The following is a 15,077-nucleotide window of genomic DNA, read 5'->3' on the forward strand; positions in this document are numbered from 1 at the left end:
TATATATATATATATATATATATATATACATATACTCCATCCGTAATTCTTCATGTGGCAGTTTTAGCTTCACCTGGTTCAAATTCTGTAAAGCAAACAAAAAACTAATTTTAATGACCTTCTGCTATCCAACTATTTATTGGATAATCCAAAATATAATCACCAGATCAGCAATACACTGTGTTGATATAAGTATTTTTTTGGTGGAGATTGATTGTTTTTGCATTTTAGGGAAAAATTGCTAAAATAATCAATTGTTGCTGCTCTGCAACAACTTCACCAATATTTTTATGAATCATATCCTCTCTGTGAATTTACCTGATTATCTCATTGATTGTATTTCATATTATTGATTAAGGTAATTGACAAAATGTATTACTAGTTTTTCAATTGGTGACTATAAGTAGTTTTTGTGACTTTTAGTTTTTGTGTTTTTATGTTGTGAAGGACTTTGAACTGCCTTTTTTGCTGAAAGGTGCTATACAGATTAACTGGATTGGTCTGTAGCTTCTTAATGATTGTTTGCATAATGTGCACTTTTTTTTTTTTTTACTTCTAACATGGGCGTTGAGTTATTGTGATCTGATGTTCTGTCTTTGTCGTTTCCAGACCCACACAAGCAGTTCCAATGCCGAGCTGAGTCAGGCTGCCCTCCAGGCTTTAGGGTTCTGTGTGTATCACTCCCAGGTTGTTTCCGGAGTCTCCGGTCAGTGGCTCTGATCCGTCGTATGGTTTGAACTTCGGGCGTTGTGTCGTCACAGCTCAGTGCGAGTCCTCTGTTTTGCAGAGATCTTTGCAGCTCAGATACTGTCGGCTCTCTGCTCCCTGGTGACAAAGTCCATCGACAAGAACACCTGCACCAGAGCCTTATGGGTCATCTCCAAGCAGTGCTTTCCTGCAGATGTAGTCGGCAAAAACGTGAGCGTTGGCATTGATCGGTGTTGACTGGTTCCTCCATGAGCTTAAGGATACAGACTGCTTGGTGTTGTTTACCTCAGGTGCCGACTCTGTTGGCTGCTTTGGAGACTGTGTGGAACAGAGAGGACATCCAGTCTGCAGTGATGGAGCATGAGGCCCTGAACGTGATCATCAGGTCAGACCGTTGTTCTGCTGGTCACTTTGCAATGGTGGACAAAGTACTCATCTCTAGTGCTGGAGTAAAAGTATTGATACTCATGGTCAACGCTTACTCAACTACAAGTTAAAGTTACCTGTCAAAACCTTACTAAAGTTAAAGTGCTTACTTTTGAAAATACTGAAGTATTCAAATTTCCAAATTATATTTTCTAATATCAGCACATGCTCGTATTGTTTGAGTTCTTTTACAGAATCTTGAAACTTGATGAACTAACGTGTCGAAACACAGAAAGGCTACATCATGTGTAAAAACTTCAGCATAACAATGACAAAAATAAAACTAAAAAATGTTCTCCCCACAAACTGCATCAGAAGCTGTATTTCCATGACAAATGTGTTCAAAACTTAGTCAGTATTCTGCTAATGCAAACAATTTCTAATTAAATATTTTTATTAAATTATTTATTTTATTTGCAATTGCGGTGTTTCCATTAAATAAGAAATGCAATTAATATTGCACCCGAATGAGCTTGTTCATGCAATAAGTAATTAAAAAACATGCCGCATCATCGTCCTCCAACTACTTCCTGTCTTCTTTTTCATAGTTTGCGCCAGTGGCAACATCTGGTGGTTGATCATGTGACTCGTGTGATGTGAAAAGTGTTTCCGTAGTAGTTATGTGAAATAAACTAATATCAATACAGCCAAAACACTCACCTTATTCTAGCGCCAAAACTGTTTAATCAAAAAACGAGTGCGTTTCCTTTAACCAAATTTATTTTCAGAATGGTAAATTGCACAATACGGTGAAATGGAAACGCAGCTGGTGGTAACTATAGACACGTTGCATGTTGTTGTCTACATCTGGAAATGTTGCACATCCACACATGTTGGAGGGCCAAATGATGATTCTTTTACTTGCCATCCATAGTAAAGTGCTGCAGCAGTAGAACATTTCCGTTAACTAGACCTGGAGATGTAGGTGGTGTTCATTTAGTTCAGTGCACCACAACAAACAGAAAAATAACCACTAGAAATATAGTGGAGTGAAAGTCATAAGGTCCCCAAAAAATAAATCAAGTAGAGACATTCAAAAAACCTTCAAGTACAGTACTTGAGTAACTGTGCTCTGTTACTGTCCACCACTGCTTCCTGGTCACTTCCTGTTTCCAGCTCTGACCTGCTCTCCTCAGCCTCTCTGCTCGCCTCGTTTCCAGGCTGCTGGAGCAGGTGCCGACCCCGATGTGTGACGGCGCGGTGCGCTGGGCGAAGCTGGTCGTCCCCCTGGTGGTGCACTCCGCCTCCAAGGTGCGTCTGCGCGCCGCTGCCGCCTTGGAGATGGGCATTCCTCTGCTGCTGGCCAAACAGATGGAGGTGGCTGCCATCATCGAACCAATGATGTCCACAGTGAGTTTCTCTCTGCCTGTGTGTTTGTGTGACGTATTGCAGTGGATGAAACTAGTTGTGATGAAATGAACTGTGATTGTTCTCACAGAAACTGATCCCAGAGCTGCAGAAGCTCTTCAAGTCCAAGAATGAAACGAACGTCCTGAAGCTCTGGCCATTGTTTGTGAAGCTTCTTGGGAAGGTAAAGCGTCTCCTCTGAATGATGGCTGATGTTTGAGTCATATCCATGACAGAAAACATTCTGCTCTGCACAAAACAAGAGGCTCACCAGGTTACATAAAGCAGCCTCTTTTAGATCCGCCTTCTAAATGAATCCCAGGTTGAACTTCTGCAACCGTGAAACTATTTGAATTTGAAGAGGATTTCTCCCACTTCTGAGACACTGCTGGTTCTGATGTCACTTTTTAACTGGTCCAATAAAAACTCAGCAAACGACTGGTTTGGTTTAACTACAGCCAGAAAGTTGGCTGAAAATGATGTAATGTTCACGATGAATCAGTGAAAATGAATGTTTGATCCTTACTCTGGGTTTTATCATTTTCGTCGAAGGTCACAACATAAATCTATGTTAATGTTTCCTGACCTGCATTCTGATCAGTATTTATAAACCCACGTTTGATTCAATAAGATTTTTTAATCAATCGAATGAATAATTCTGTTGATTATTCAATAGAATAAGCGATTATTTTATTGATCCTTCAATTAATCTGAAAAAAGGGCACATTCTGCTGAGTTTACATTTTTACCATGTAAGCCATTTTATTCAATATTCGAAATGTGTTTAAAGATGCAGATAAACAAATATTTTAATTACATTTTTAAAATAAGAATATGAACATTTATTGCCTAAAATTCAATGACAAAGCAATACTGTTGTGTGTCGTTTGATCATTTGTAGCAAAGGACGCATCTGCAGCTGAAAATATCTTTCTAACATCAACATGTGAGAATTTAACAGTGCTGAATTGACTTAAATGTTTCTGTTTTTAAACAGACATTAATGTACTGGATTATAACTATATCTGGTAACTCTGCACCAGTGCAGCAAAATTAAATACACCAACAGCTTCACAGACTTGGTGAAACACGGAAAAACAACTTTGATTTGTTCAGTCAGTGCAGTTAGGAGTAGAACAGCAAATGTTTAATAAATAATAAACTGAAACTGACAGACAGGATGATTATCTTGATCAAACGTGTAGAAATAAACTTTACCAAACCTTCTGTCAAATGATTCAAAAAGTGCTATTAGAAATTCTTAATAAGGGGCGTGCTGTGGTGGTGCAGGGGGTTAGCACGCCACCTCCACGTTTGGAGGCCTTAGTCCTCGACGCGGACGTCGCGGGTTCCACTCCCGGTCCCGACGACCTTTACTGCATGTCTTCCCCCCTCTCCTCACCCTCCTTCCTGTCTGCCCACTGTAGAAAAAATACGAGCCACTAGCGCCGCAAAAACTCTTCGGAGAAAAAAAAAAGAAAAAAAAGAAATTCTTAATATAATGTAAAATAAATAACAGAGCCTGACGTTGCTCAAAGCATAAGGCATAGAATTAAACTGAATAGATCTGCTCTCATGGATAAGCCACATTGTCAATAATCAATCTAGAATTCTTTCAATATCTGGACTGAAACAGATGCTAATATCGGATTAATAAATCTCTCATTTCTAATATTGTACAAAACCCGCTTAAATGAAATATCTGCAGAATGCTCCTCTCCTGTTATCCGATCAATTGATTGTCAGAATAATACATAAATGAATTGGTAATTAAAATAATTGTTACAGTCGTAGTTGGAACCCTGCTAACAGTTTAGCATCATCATCCTCATCACCATCAGAGCAGATCAGTGCTGAGCTGTGATTGGTGGTAAATCCATTCCATGTCTGTGCTGCTCAGCTGCTGCATAAAGGCGGTCCGTTCATCAACTCCCTGCTGCATCTGGAGGAGCTGGGCTTCCGAAGCTCCTCCCCCACCATCAAGAAGATCGCCTTCATCGCCTGGAAGAGCCTCATCGATAACTTTGCTCTCAACCCAGGTGAGCTGACCCCGCCCCCTTTTCCTCCAACACATCCTCCTCCTCCTCCTCCCTGCTTCTTATTGTCTGAGGTGTGAATCTCTTCCAGACATCCTGTGCAGCTCCAAGCGCATGAAGCTGCTGATGCAGCCGCTCACCTCCATCCACGTCCGGACAGAGGCGCTGCTGCTCACCAAGGTGGAGGTGTGGTGGTACCTCATTGTGCAGCTGGGACCCAATCTGTCCTCCAACTTCGATCAGGTCCGGGATCGCCTACATCTGTCTCCCCCGGCCCTCCACTGTGACGAGTGTATGTTCAGTGTGATGACACCCCTCATCTGTGTGTGTGTTTTGTCCCCTGCAGGTGTCCGTGCCTCTGCTCCAGGTGACCATTGGACCCGACCTGCCGTCCGTTCCAAACACTCCATCTCGGGCTGCTGCTCAGAACGGAGCCGTGACTCCCAGCACCCCACAATCAGGTTGGCTGAGTCGCTGAGCAGAAAGTTCCCACTGGAGGAGCAACTTATGCAGGTTTTTTTTGATGTGTGCAGGCAGCGGCAGCTTCAACACGTCGGCCAGCACGCCCCGGATGTGCCTGAACTCCAGCATGCATCTTCCTGCCAGCTTCTCCTCCATTCAGCAGCTGGGCCTGGAGATGCTGCTGCACTACTTCCTGGGGCCAGAGGTCGTCGCTGCCGCAGCAAAGAACAAACTCGTGTTGAGTCTAGGTGGGTGAGAGAGCTAGCCCTGTCCCGTCACCATGACCAACTCTACTGGACCTTAGGCTCTCCATGAAGTGACTGCCATAAATAATGTTGTTTTTGAGATCTTTTTCTGGTAATATCATGGTAATGGTATAATAATCCTAGAACACTTTCCTGAAAAATTAATGAACTAGTCATTTCTAACAAACATGTAATACTGGAACTGGAAGACGTTTTTAATATCCAAAATAAATAAACGAAACGACAAAATTAATATTAAAGTCGGTAAACAGAATAGTTCTTGATTAAGGGACGAGTTTATACCAACAAACCAGACTGACCAGAAAGAGTCGTACAAATGGAAATTATTGATCTTATTTTAATTTATCATGTGATCTGATAATATCTGTACTGGTCCCAATATTTCTAGATTGGTAATCGGTGACAAAGTCCCCAATTCATAAGGGCAGATCTATTCAGCCTGATTCTATGCTTTGTGTTCTGAGTGATGTCATGCTTTATTGTTATTATTCAGAACTCTCAGTTGCTCTTTGTGAATCATTTGACAGAAGGTTTGTTGCAGATTATTTCACATGTTTGACCAAGATAGTCAAGCTGTTGCTTTAGTCTGTTTCAGTTTCTTTATCATTTATTCTACATTGACTGTTCTACTCCTAACTGCACTGACTGAACAAATTAAAGTTGGTTTTCCATGTTTGACCAAGCATGTGAACCTATTGGTGTATTTCAGTGCGCTGTACTGGTGCAGAGTTATCAAATACATTTGTAATTTAGTACATTTATGTTTTATGATTTTAAAAAAAGAAACGTTTTAAGTCAATCCAGAACTGTTTCTGTGTATCGGATCGGTAACGGCCGATACTAAACCTCACATATCTGTATCAGAATTTAAAAAAGTGGATGGTTGTTCTGCTGTCCACTACCAATGTTCTGTCGGTTTGGAGAAGTCTAGGATAGAAATATCTCTTATTCAGATTATCATGGAAAATGTGTTTCCAGATGTGTGTGTCAGTTCCTCTGCTCTATCAGTGATCTGCCCGTCCATCCGTCCAGCCTCTGTCCAGTCTGTGGTTCCTGCTGATCCTATATTGTTTCAGTTTTACTCTGAATGGAAGTAATTCTTAATAACACCACTGCCTCGTTCTTGATGCTGTGAAGCCAAGTTTTGACTTAAACCTGCAGGTCAGAGGTCATCTGCTATCAGATTGGTGATTGGATAAAGTGTTTATTTTTATTTATTTATTTTTTTATTTGCTTCCAGAACCTCTGACCCACCCGCTGCTCTCTGGTGCTCCGTCCTTCATGAAGCATGCGGCCGTGCTCATCTCCACCATGAGGGAGGCCTTCATAAACGCCGGCAAAGACGCTCCAGGTACAGAGACATCAACTACTGGAGCAGGTCACACTCAAGATGGCTAAATGTGTTCTTTATTCTTTAATCTGAGGACTGCTTGCTTGGTATGTTTTTATTTCCATCACTGACTTCTGGAAAGTTCTGATTCTTTTTTTTTAAGTATCAACAGAATGACTTTCTCCCCAGGTCTGTAAACTTGCAGTAAGGGCCAATCTAGATGACATGAACCAGATGTTTCCTCTGTCCAGATTACCTGCTAGTCTGACTAGAATTAGAAAGCAGCAGAGCAAGTGACCCTTTCAGTGCCAGCCAAATTCAGAAATACTTCATTGATCCCAGAGGGAAATTAAACAAATGAAATATGAACGCCACAGAGCAATTTTGGCAGATCCATGGAAACTGTATTATAATAAGTTCTGAGCTAATCCTGAATATAAACCGTTTCATTTTTACTTCCCGCCTCCAGAGCCGCTGCTGGCCGTCATCTGGACCAGCCTGGTCCGGTTTGTCAGCTTGACCATAGAGTCAGGTAAGCGCCGGTTTTTCTAGCTTGTAGCTGGTTTTGTGTGATACAGACCACCATGTAAACACACGGTGGTTTACAGAACCTGAACCGCTCTCGGTTCAGGTTCTGTTACCTCTAGGTTAATCTGAGCAGAACCGACTCTGCACCTCAGTGCGTTTGACGTGACTGTTTCAAATGACTATGTCAAATGTTGCTTTTGATTATAAAAAAAAAACGATAAAAATGCAACAAGTTGAGTGTCTAGATTGTCAGCCTAGTTCTCCAGCTGTCGAGCACGGTGGTGGCTGGGTGGTTGCTGACCGTGAGCTCTGTGATCCTGTGTGTGTGTGGGGGGGGGGTTGCTGTGGCTGCTGCTCAGCAGGCGGCTCTACAGTCGTGGGTCCAGCCTTTGCAGCGCCACACAGAGGAATCTGACTGGGTTGGACTGACTCTAGAGATCAGGGTTTGTTAGCCTTCATCCTCGTCTCCTGCACCACCCAGTCTCATCATCATCAGTTTAAGTCTGAGCCTACTGCTCTGTGCTGTAGGCTACAGTGAGGACAGTGAAACCCTGAGGGGCGTGGCCCCGATGATGACTCTTCTCAACATCTAGAACCAATCAGATGTCTGTCTTTGCTGGGTTTGATGGGGTGTGTGTGTTTCAGCAGGCAGTAAGAAGGAGCGGCAAGGCAGTGAGTGTCTCACCCTGATGCTGCAGGCGCTGCAGAGCATGGTCTCCTCCGAGGCTCTCCCTGCAGACAGAGTCCTGGTGAGGCCGATGGAACATGAGGTCGGGTCCAGACCAGGTCACAACACCGGCCCCTCTAACTGCGGCCCCTGTCTTCCCCTGCAGGTTCTGTTGGAGGCCACAGTGAAGGGTCTGCCTCCAAGAGTGCTGGGCTCCGCCTCCTACCAAGTGGGGAAGATGGACGTTCTGAATGTGAGGGTCTGTGGTTTGTGACGGTGTGTGGAAGGTGGGTTCAGGATGATGATGACATCTGTTTGCCTCTCCAGGGAACCCCAGCTCTGTTCGTCATCCTCTTGCTCTTCAACAGCAGCAAACTGCCGGCCTACCTGGAGCACGACAGGTAGCTCTTCTCTCCAGTCTTACCACAGAAAACTCCATGCGTTCCTGATGAGTGATTATTACTTTTGTGGCAGCAGATTCTTCCAGTGCCTGCAGACTCTGGTGTCGTGCGGCCTGTCTGGACCCACGTCTCCTCTGGCCTTCGCCGAGGCCGTGCTGGGCGTCATGAGCAGCTGTGCAGCGTCTCTGCAGAACAAGGAGCTGCTCTGGAGGATGTGGAGTTTACTAGTCGGCCCTCTGACTGACACCATCACACAGGTGACCTACACTTGGGTTAAACAGCACCGCCAATCTGCCCGTCATCTAAAGTCCAGTCATCATGAGGCTTTCTAAAAGCAGAAACATTCTGGTTTTTATTTCTACACTCTGACTCTTCACACAGGGCTTCAAAGGAGAGACGGACTGAATCTGATATTAATATCTATGCTATCAACAATATTGAAAAAAATTCTTGACGGGTTGAAGTTGTGCCTGATCAGTAAGGGCAGATTTCTTCGGTCTTAATTCTGTGCTCTTTGTTCTGAGCATAGAATCGTGGTTTATTATTTGTTTTACATTATATTTAAAATTTCTAATTGCACTTTCTGAACCAGTCTAATTCATTTGTTACAATTTCTTTTTATATGTTTGACCACAATAGTCAGTCTATTGTTTCCATTAGTTTCAGTTAAATTGTTTTACATTGGCTGTTCTACCCTTAATTGCACTTAGTGAACAAATTGCTATATTTCCGTGTGCAGTACTATTCCAGTTATCAGATACATTAATAGTTCAGTACGTTTGTATGAGTTTATTAAAAAAAGGTTTTCAGTCAGTTCAGCTGTTTTTCTGTATCCTATCAGTGTTTTCAGTAAATAAGATCGTCTGATCTCCCAGCATTAAGGGAATCTGGGCTGATTTATTGGTGAACCTCAACTACAAAGTCTTTAGTAAAAGTGCTTCCTGCTATTTAGAATCTCAGTCTCCAGGAGTTGATCTGATTCCAAACCTGGCCACGATGTCAGGCATGGATCTATAGAACTACATTTCCACGTTGAGGCTTTAAATGTTATTCGTTGCGGCTTAAAACTAAAACAGTTTCTTCACTTCTCAGGTTTTCAGAATTTGAGCTGAAACTAGATGTTGCCTTACTTCATTTGCTTCTGGTCCTGGAAGCTCTGCAGCAGCATTTCCAATGACCTGCAGCTGCCTGATTTTAATTTATTTATTATATTTACACAGAACAGTGAAGACACTATTTAAAAAACACACAAAAAAGTCTCACCTACTGAAAGTAAAGCCATGCAACAGTTTTTCTGTCTTGTTTTGACGGGAAACTCTTTATTCTGACAATGTTTCTAAGTTCAAAGTTTGGATCAGAGTTGCTGAAATATTATTATTAACCTTAATAAATGAATCTGTTACTGCGTCCCTCTCACAGTCTAATGAGGTGAACCAAGGTGACGCTCTGGAGCATAACTTCAGCGCCATGCACTCTGCCCTGATGTTCCCCATCACTCACCTCCTCCAGCAGGTCTGTTGCTGCACGTTTTAAATGAACTGTCAGGTAATGGCGGCGTCCTGCTAACCCGAGTGTCTGCTGTGGCCTCAGGCGTCCCAGAAGTCCCTGCTGTCCTCCTGGTCCAAGCTGTACCGCGTGTTCGCTCGCTGCGCCGCCCTGGTGGTGACGGCTGAGGAGAACATCTGCTGCGAGGAGCTCTGTGTGAAGATGGCTGCCGCTGCAGACAGGGAGGCGCTGAGGGTGAGTGATGAGGGGTTTTTTTCTGCCAATCTGCGACTTTTTCCTCTTTTATCCACAGTTTTCACTCCATGTCAGTTTTTTTGTTGTTTTTAAGCAGTCATGATTCATGGTGGTGAAATACAAAACTGTTACTGCACAATTTACTGAACAGGTTGTTGCTAGGCAACCAGAGTGAGCAAGTTAGTTCAGTGCTTTTCTTTTTTTTTATATTAACATTTTTATTGAGAAGGCACATTACAATACAATTATATAATTGCGCCGATTACATTCACATTGTTACATGCTTTCTCTATTTTCTAAGTTTAGATAAGAGAGAGAGAAAGAAAAAAGGAAAAAAAAAAAAAAAACTTAAATGGGAGCGGCGGGGCGACCCGAGTACCGACCAATAATTGACATGTCAAATTAGAGCATAAATCTGAATGACAGCAAGGTTTACGAAAAATCAGACACAACAGGTTTAACATATTCTGTCCACTTTGACCATATCTTGTAGAAAGCATCTCTCCGCACATTAATGGAAAAAGATAGTCTCTCCAGTATATAGATCTCTTTCACTACATTTATCCAGTCATCAGTTGTTGGAGGTTCCCGTTTAAGCCATTTTCTTGTGAGGGCCTTTTTGCTCCCGGCCAGTAAAATGAACAGAAGTTTTTGATCGTTGTAGTTCAGTTTGTCAACCGGTATGTTACATAAAAGTATGCATTCAAAAGTTAAAGGAAAATTAGCCGTGAAGATGTTCTGTAAATGGTTATGGATTTGAGACCAATATTGCTGAATGGTTTGGCAGTCCCAGAAAATATGGAAATGATTGGCGTCATCCCTTCCACATCTCCAGCAGGTAAAACCCCTTCCCTGGTATCGTTTCTGCTTTGGGGTTATAAAAAATCTTATAATATTTTTCCAGCAGAATTCACGCCAAACCTTCGATCTTGTTGTTGTCCATGGAATCTTACAGATGTGGCCCCAATCTTCTTCTGAAATTGTCAGGCTGGCTTCTTTTTCCCACTTCATTTTAATATAAACAGTGCTGTCCTTCTTACACCGCAGGATGGCGTCATATAACCTGGAAATTGTTTTACCTGGTTTTGATTTAGTTAGTAATATAAACGTTTCCACAAATCTCAAATTATGTAAATGTACTTTTAGCTCTTTATTAAAATAATTTCTGACCTGTAAAAATCTAAAAAAGTCATCTGCACATAAATCATGTTTTCTTTTCAGGGTCTCAAAACATTGGAACGTCCCTTTATGGACAAAGGAATAGTAATTAGTTAGGCCTTTTGAAATCCACTTCTTGAATCTATCGTCCTGTTGATTTGGGGGGAAATCCGAATCATAAGCGCACCATCTTAAGAGTTTAGAGGCATTTTCTAAATCACAGATTCTAATTGCTTCGTTCCATGCAGATATCATTACTTGTGATATTGGTTCATCTGCCAAATTAATTTTACTCTGTAATTTTGTGTCAGCTATTATGGCTTTAATCGGCATTGTTTTGACCGTTTCCCCTTCCACATTTTTCCATCCTGCAGTGTAATCCGGACAGCACAAACATATCAAAGGTCTCAACTGAGCTGCACAAAAATATTCTCGTAAACATGGAAGCCCACAACCCCCTTTTTCCTTTTTTAATTGTAGAGTTTTGTATTTGACTCTGGCTTTTTTCCCTTTCCAAATGTATTTGGACAGCATCTTATCCCATTCTACAAATTGTTTTGACGGTACGGGAACTGGTAGGGATTGAAATAAATACAAAAATCGGGGGAGAATGTTTAATTTAACTGACTCAATCCTGGAGTGTAGGTCTAAAAAAGGTATGGCGTTCCATCTTTGGATATCTGACTTTATGGCTATGTTCAAGGGGGCATAATTGGCTTCAAACATTTCATTAGGGTCACGATGGATCACCACCCCCAGGTACCTAATACTATCTGCCTCCCATTTCCATTTATAGCAATTTTTAATTTCAGCTGGTGGGTCATAATTCACCGCTAGAACCTGTGTTTTTTCCAATTATATCCCGTCTTTGTCTGATCCACTGGCTCAATGGTTCTATAAACAAGGCGAAGAGGAGTGGCGACAAACAGCAGCCCTGTCGAGTCCCTCGCTCGAGTATGAGTGATTCAGTAAGGTCTCCATTAATTTTAATTTTGGCTGTTGGTTTATCATACAACCCAGATATAGTATCTATTATAGATTTATCAAATCCAAATCTCTCAAGAACCTGGTATAAAAAGGACCACCTCACAGAATCAAATGCCTTTTCGGCGTCTAAACTTAACACTAAAGTCTCTATTTTTTGTCTGTGAACCTGGTTCATAATATGTAAAACTTTCCTAATGTTATCTTGAGTTTGTCGATGTTTAATAAAGCCTGTTTGATCATTATGTATTAGTCCTGGTAGGATAGTTTCAAGTCTCTTAGAGATGATGGAAGTGAACAACTTATAATCAATATTTAATACACTGATTGGGCGGTAGTTACTACAATTTAGGTTGTCTTTTCCTTCTTTCTTAATTATAGAGATTATTGCTTCTTTCCATGATGGGGGTACAATTTTTCCCTTCATTACCCAATTAAATGTTTTCTGCAAGATGGGAGTCAAATGGTCCTGCATTATTTTATACCATTCTGGGCCAAATCCATCTGATCCTGCCATTTTACCCCCTTTTAATCTTTTAATTGCCGAGTGAATTTCTTCTCTGGTTATTGTGGATACTAACAATTTATTTTGTTCCTCCGTCACTGTTGGTAACTCCAAATTAGACAGAAAAGTATTAACATCTTGATTATTATCTACATGGGTTTGGGAGTAAAGTTTTCTGTAATAGTTCTGAAAACATTGTTGAATTTTCTCCTCTTCGGTTTCTAATTGGCCATCTAAAGGATTTCTTATTTTGTGTATAGTCCTCTCTGCTTGCTGCTTTCTGAGTTTATATGAAAGAAGTTTTAATGATTTCCCGCCTACATCACAGTACTGCTGTTTGTTAAAAATTATTTTTCTCTGTACTTCAACCATGCTTAAGTCGTCTAATTCTTTTTTAAATTTTGCTATATCCGATTTAATGCTGTCGTTCATAGTCACAGAGTGTTCGTGTTGCAGTTTTAACAATTTATCTTCCAGGTATTTACGTTTTTGTATGTTTTCCTTTTTTAGGTGGGTGGATATACTAATTATTTTCCCTCTAATCACTGCCTTCATTGCATCCCATAATATTCCTGGTGACACCTCCTCATTATCATTTTGAGCTAAATAATTTTCTATTTCTTTTTTTAACTTCTCTTTAATGTTTGGGTAGTTTAAAATATTTGTGTTCATCCTCCATAATGTAGATCTCTTTTTCCCATTCAGACAAATATCAGCGTAAACTGGATTATGGTCAGAGATTGTACATGGACCGATTTCACAGGTTTTAATTTTAAACAAATCATTCTTGAACGTAAGAATGTAATCTAACCTAGAATATAAGTTATGAGGGTGAGAGAAGTGGGTGTATTCTCTATTAGTTGGGTGATGTTCTCGCCATACATCAACTAATCCTAAATCGTCCATGAGGTGTCCCATCCTCTTACCAATATTTCGTCCATCGCCTTTCCCACTAGAAGAATCAAATTTGGTGTTTAATAAAATATTGAAGTCACCCCCGCATATTAAAGTTCCCTGACTCCTCGTTGTTGCAATTTCGAGAACCTGTCTATACAGGGACCAATCACTGCCCGGTGGAATGTATATATTCAGGATGGTGGTCATGATACCATCAATCCTGCCCGTATTCATTATGTAGCGACCTTCTTTATCTTTGTACTCTGATATGTGTTGATAGTTAAGAATTCCAGATAACAAAATTGCCACTCCCCTTCGCCTCCCAGAATTGTGGGACGAAAAAAACACATGTTTAAAACCCATCTTGTTTAACTTAACATGCTCGCTATCCGGTAGATGTGTTTCCTGCAATAAAACAATTTGGGCTTTATCTCTCTTAAATTTAGATAGGACTTTCTGCCTTTTTACTGGACTATGTAAGCCATTAATGTTGTTTGACACCAATTTTATCAACCTGCTACTCATCTAACTTATATTTCTTAATTATATCACAAAGATTATTGGGCTCCCCGCTCACTCTAAAAAACACTGAACATAAAACATATAAAAAAGTCAACATTAAGAACAAACAGAACTCAAACTGAACTCTTGACTTCCAAGGTGGGGGTCTCAGATGAGAACCCTGCTTCACCTCCAGAGGCAGCTTCTTCATCGGTTGATGAAGGGGCCCTTGGTGGCTATGGCCTCAGTGTAGAGAGCACCGTGAGAAACCTGCCTTATTTACTTATTGTACTTCATAAACCAAATACAAGTCTTGATTGTTAGTAACTGAGTGAATAAACCTTAATTTTCCTTGTGCGCGGGGGAAGACCTCTTGAAGGCTCTGAGTTTTTCTTTGTAGCCGGCTGCGGGGTCCCGCCTCTTGTTTGCTGGCCCACTCCCCGGTCCGCCGCGTACTCTGCTCCAGGTCAGCTGCTTCAGATGCTCCAGGGCCGTTTCTGGTGACTTAACGACCCGCACAGCGTAGCCTCTACTGGACATGTCTTCAGTAGCTTCCACCACTGTATTGTAGATCTTCGTTTCATCTCCATATTTCACCCTCAGCCGGGCAGGAAAGAGAGTCTGAAAGGGGATTTGCTGCTCCTTCAGAATCTTGCGCACGTCTGCGTATTCTCTTCGTTTTTTCAAAATCAGAGGGGAATAGTCATGGTCCAAATTTACTTGCTTGCCGTTCCAGGTAAATCCTCTTTTCTGCCATGCTTTGCGAAGGAGAAGTTCTTTGGTTTTAAAACTGAGGAATTTCACAACAATAGATCGCGGGGGAGCGTCGCTTGGAGGCGGAGGGCCTAGAGAGCGGTGGGCCCGTTCAATGTGTATGTCGAGCTCGTCTTGGGACAGCGCCAAGCCCTCACGGAGCAACTTCTCCACAAAGTCCCCCATTGACGCCGAGTCCCGTTCTGCCGCCTCGGGTACGCCATAAATGCGTATGTTCTCTCTTCGTGTACGGCTTTCTAGGTTCATTAGTTTATCCTCCAGCTTTATCTGTAGCTTTATTATTTCAGTGACGGCGTCCTCCGTGGTTAAAATCCTCTCCTCCGCTTTTTCAATCCGATCCTCAGCCT

General features: G+C 41.7%; 1 protein-coding gene across 4 annotated transcripts in view; it reads left to right on the forward strand.

Moving 5' to 3' along the window:
- Positions 1-15,077, forward strand: part of rif1 (replication timing regulatory factor 1) — a 31,376-nt gene that overhangs the window by 4,019 nt on the left and 12,280 nt on the right. For 2 of the 4 annotated variants that reach the window (XM_028023682.1, XM_028023683.1), the window contains 17 exons: positions 610-706; positions 788-918; positions 999-1,093; positions 2,295-2,484; positions 2,573-2,665; positions 4,382-4,520; positions 4,609-4,760; positions 4,864-4,978; positions 5,051-5,227; positions 6,486-6,596; positions 7,045-7,107; positions 7,749-7,852; positions 7,937-8,023; positions 8,098-8,171; positions 8,245-8,428; positions 9,591-9,683; positions 9,762-9,911. In XM_028023682.1, coding sequence (XP_027879483.1) covers positions 610-706; positions 788-918; positions 999-1,093; positions 2,295-2,484; positions 2,573-2,665; positions 4,382-4,520; positions 4,609-4,760; positions 4,864-4,978; positions 5,051-5,227; positions 6,486-6,596; positions 7,045-7,107; positions 7,749-7,852; positions 7,937-8,023; positions 8,098-8,171; positions 8,245-8,428; positions 9,591-9,683; positions 9,762-9,911 — 2,055 coding nt within the window. The remainder of the gene's footprint in view (positions 1-609; positions 707-787; positions 919-998; positions 1,094-2,294; positions 2,485-2,572; positions 2,666-4,381; positions 4,521-4,608; positions 4,761-4,863; positions 4,979-5,050; positions 5,228-6,485; positions 6,597-7,044; positions 7,108-7,748; positions 7,853-7,936; positions 8,024-8,097; positions 8,172-8,244; positions 8,429-9,590; positions 9,684-9,761; positions 9,912-15,077) is intronic. The other 2 variants (XM_028023684.1, XM_028023685.1) reach the window with 2 other exon arrangements.

The sequence above is a fragment of the Xiphophorus couchianus genome, chromosome 7 (genome assembly GCF_001444195.1).
Source record: "Xiphophorus couchianus chromosome 7, X_couchianus-1.0, whole genome shotgun sequence".
In the NCBI taxonomy this organism is placed as follows: domain Eukaryota; kingdom Metazoa; phylum Chordata; class Actinopteri; order Cyprinodontiformes; family Poeciliidae; genus Xiphophorus; species Xiphophorus couchianus.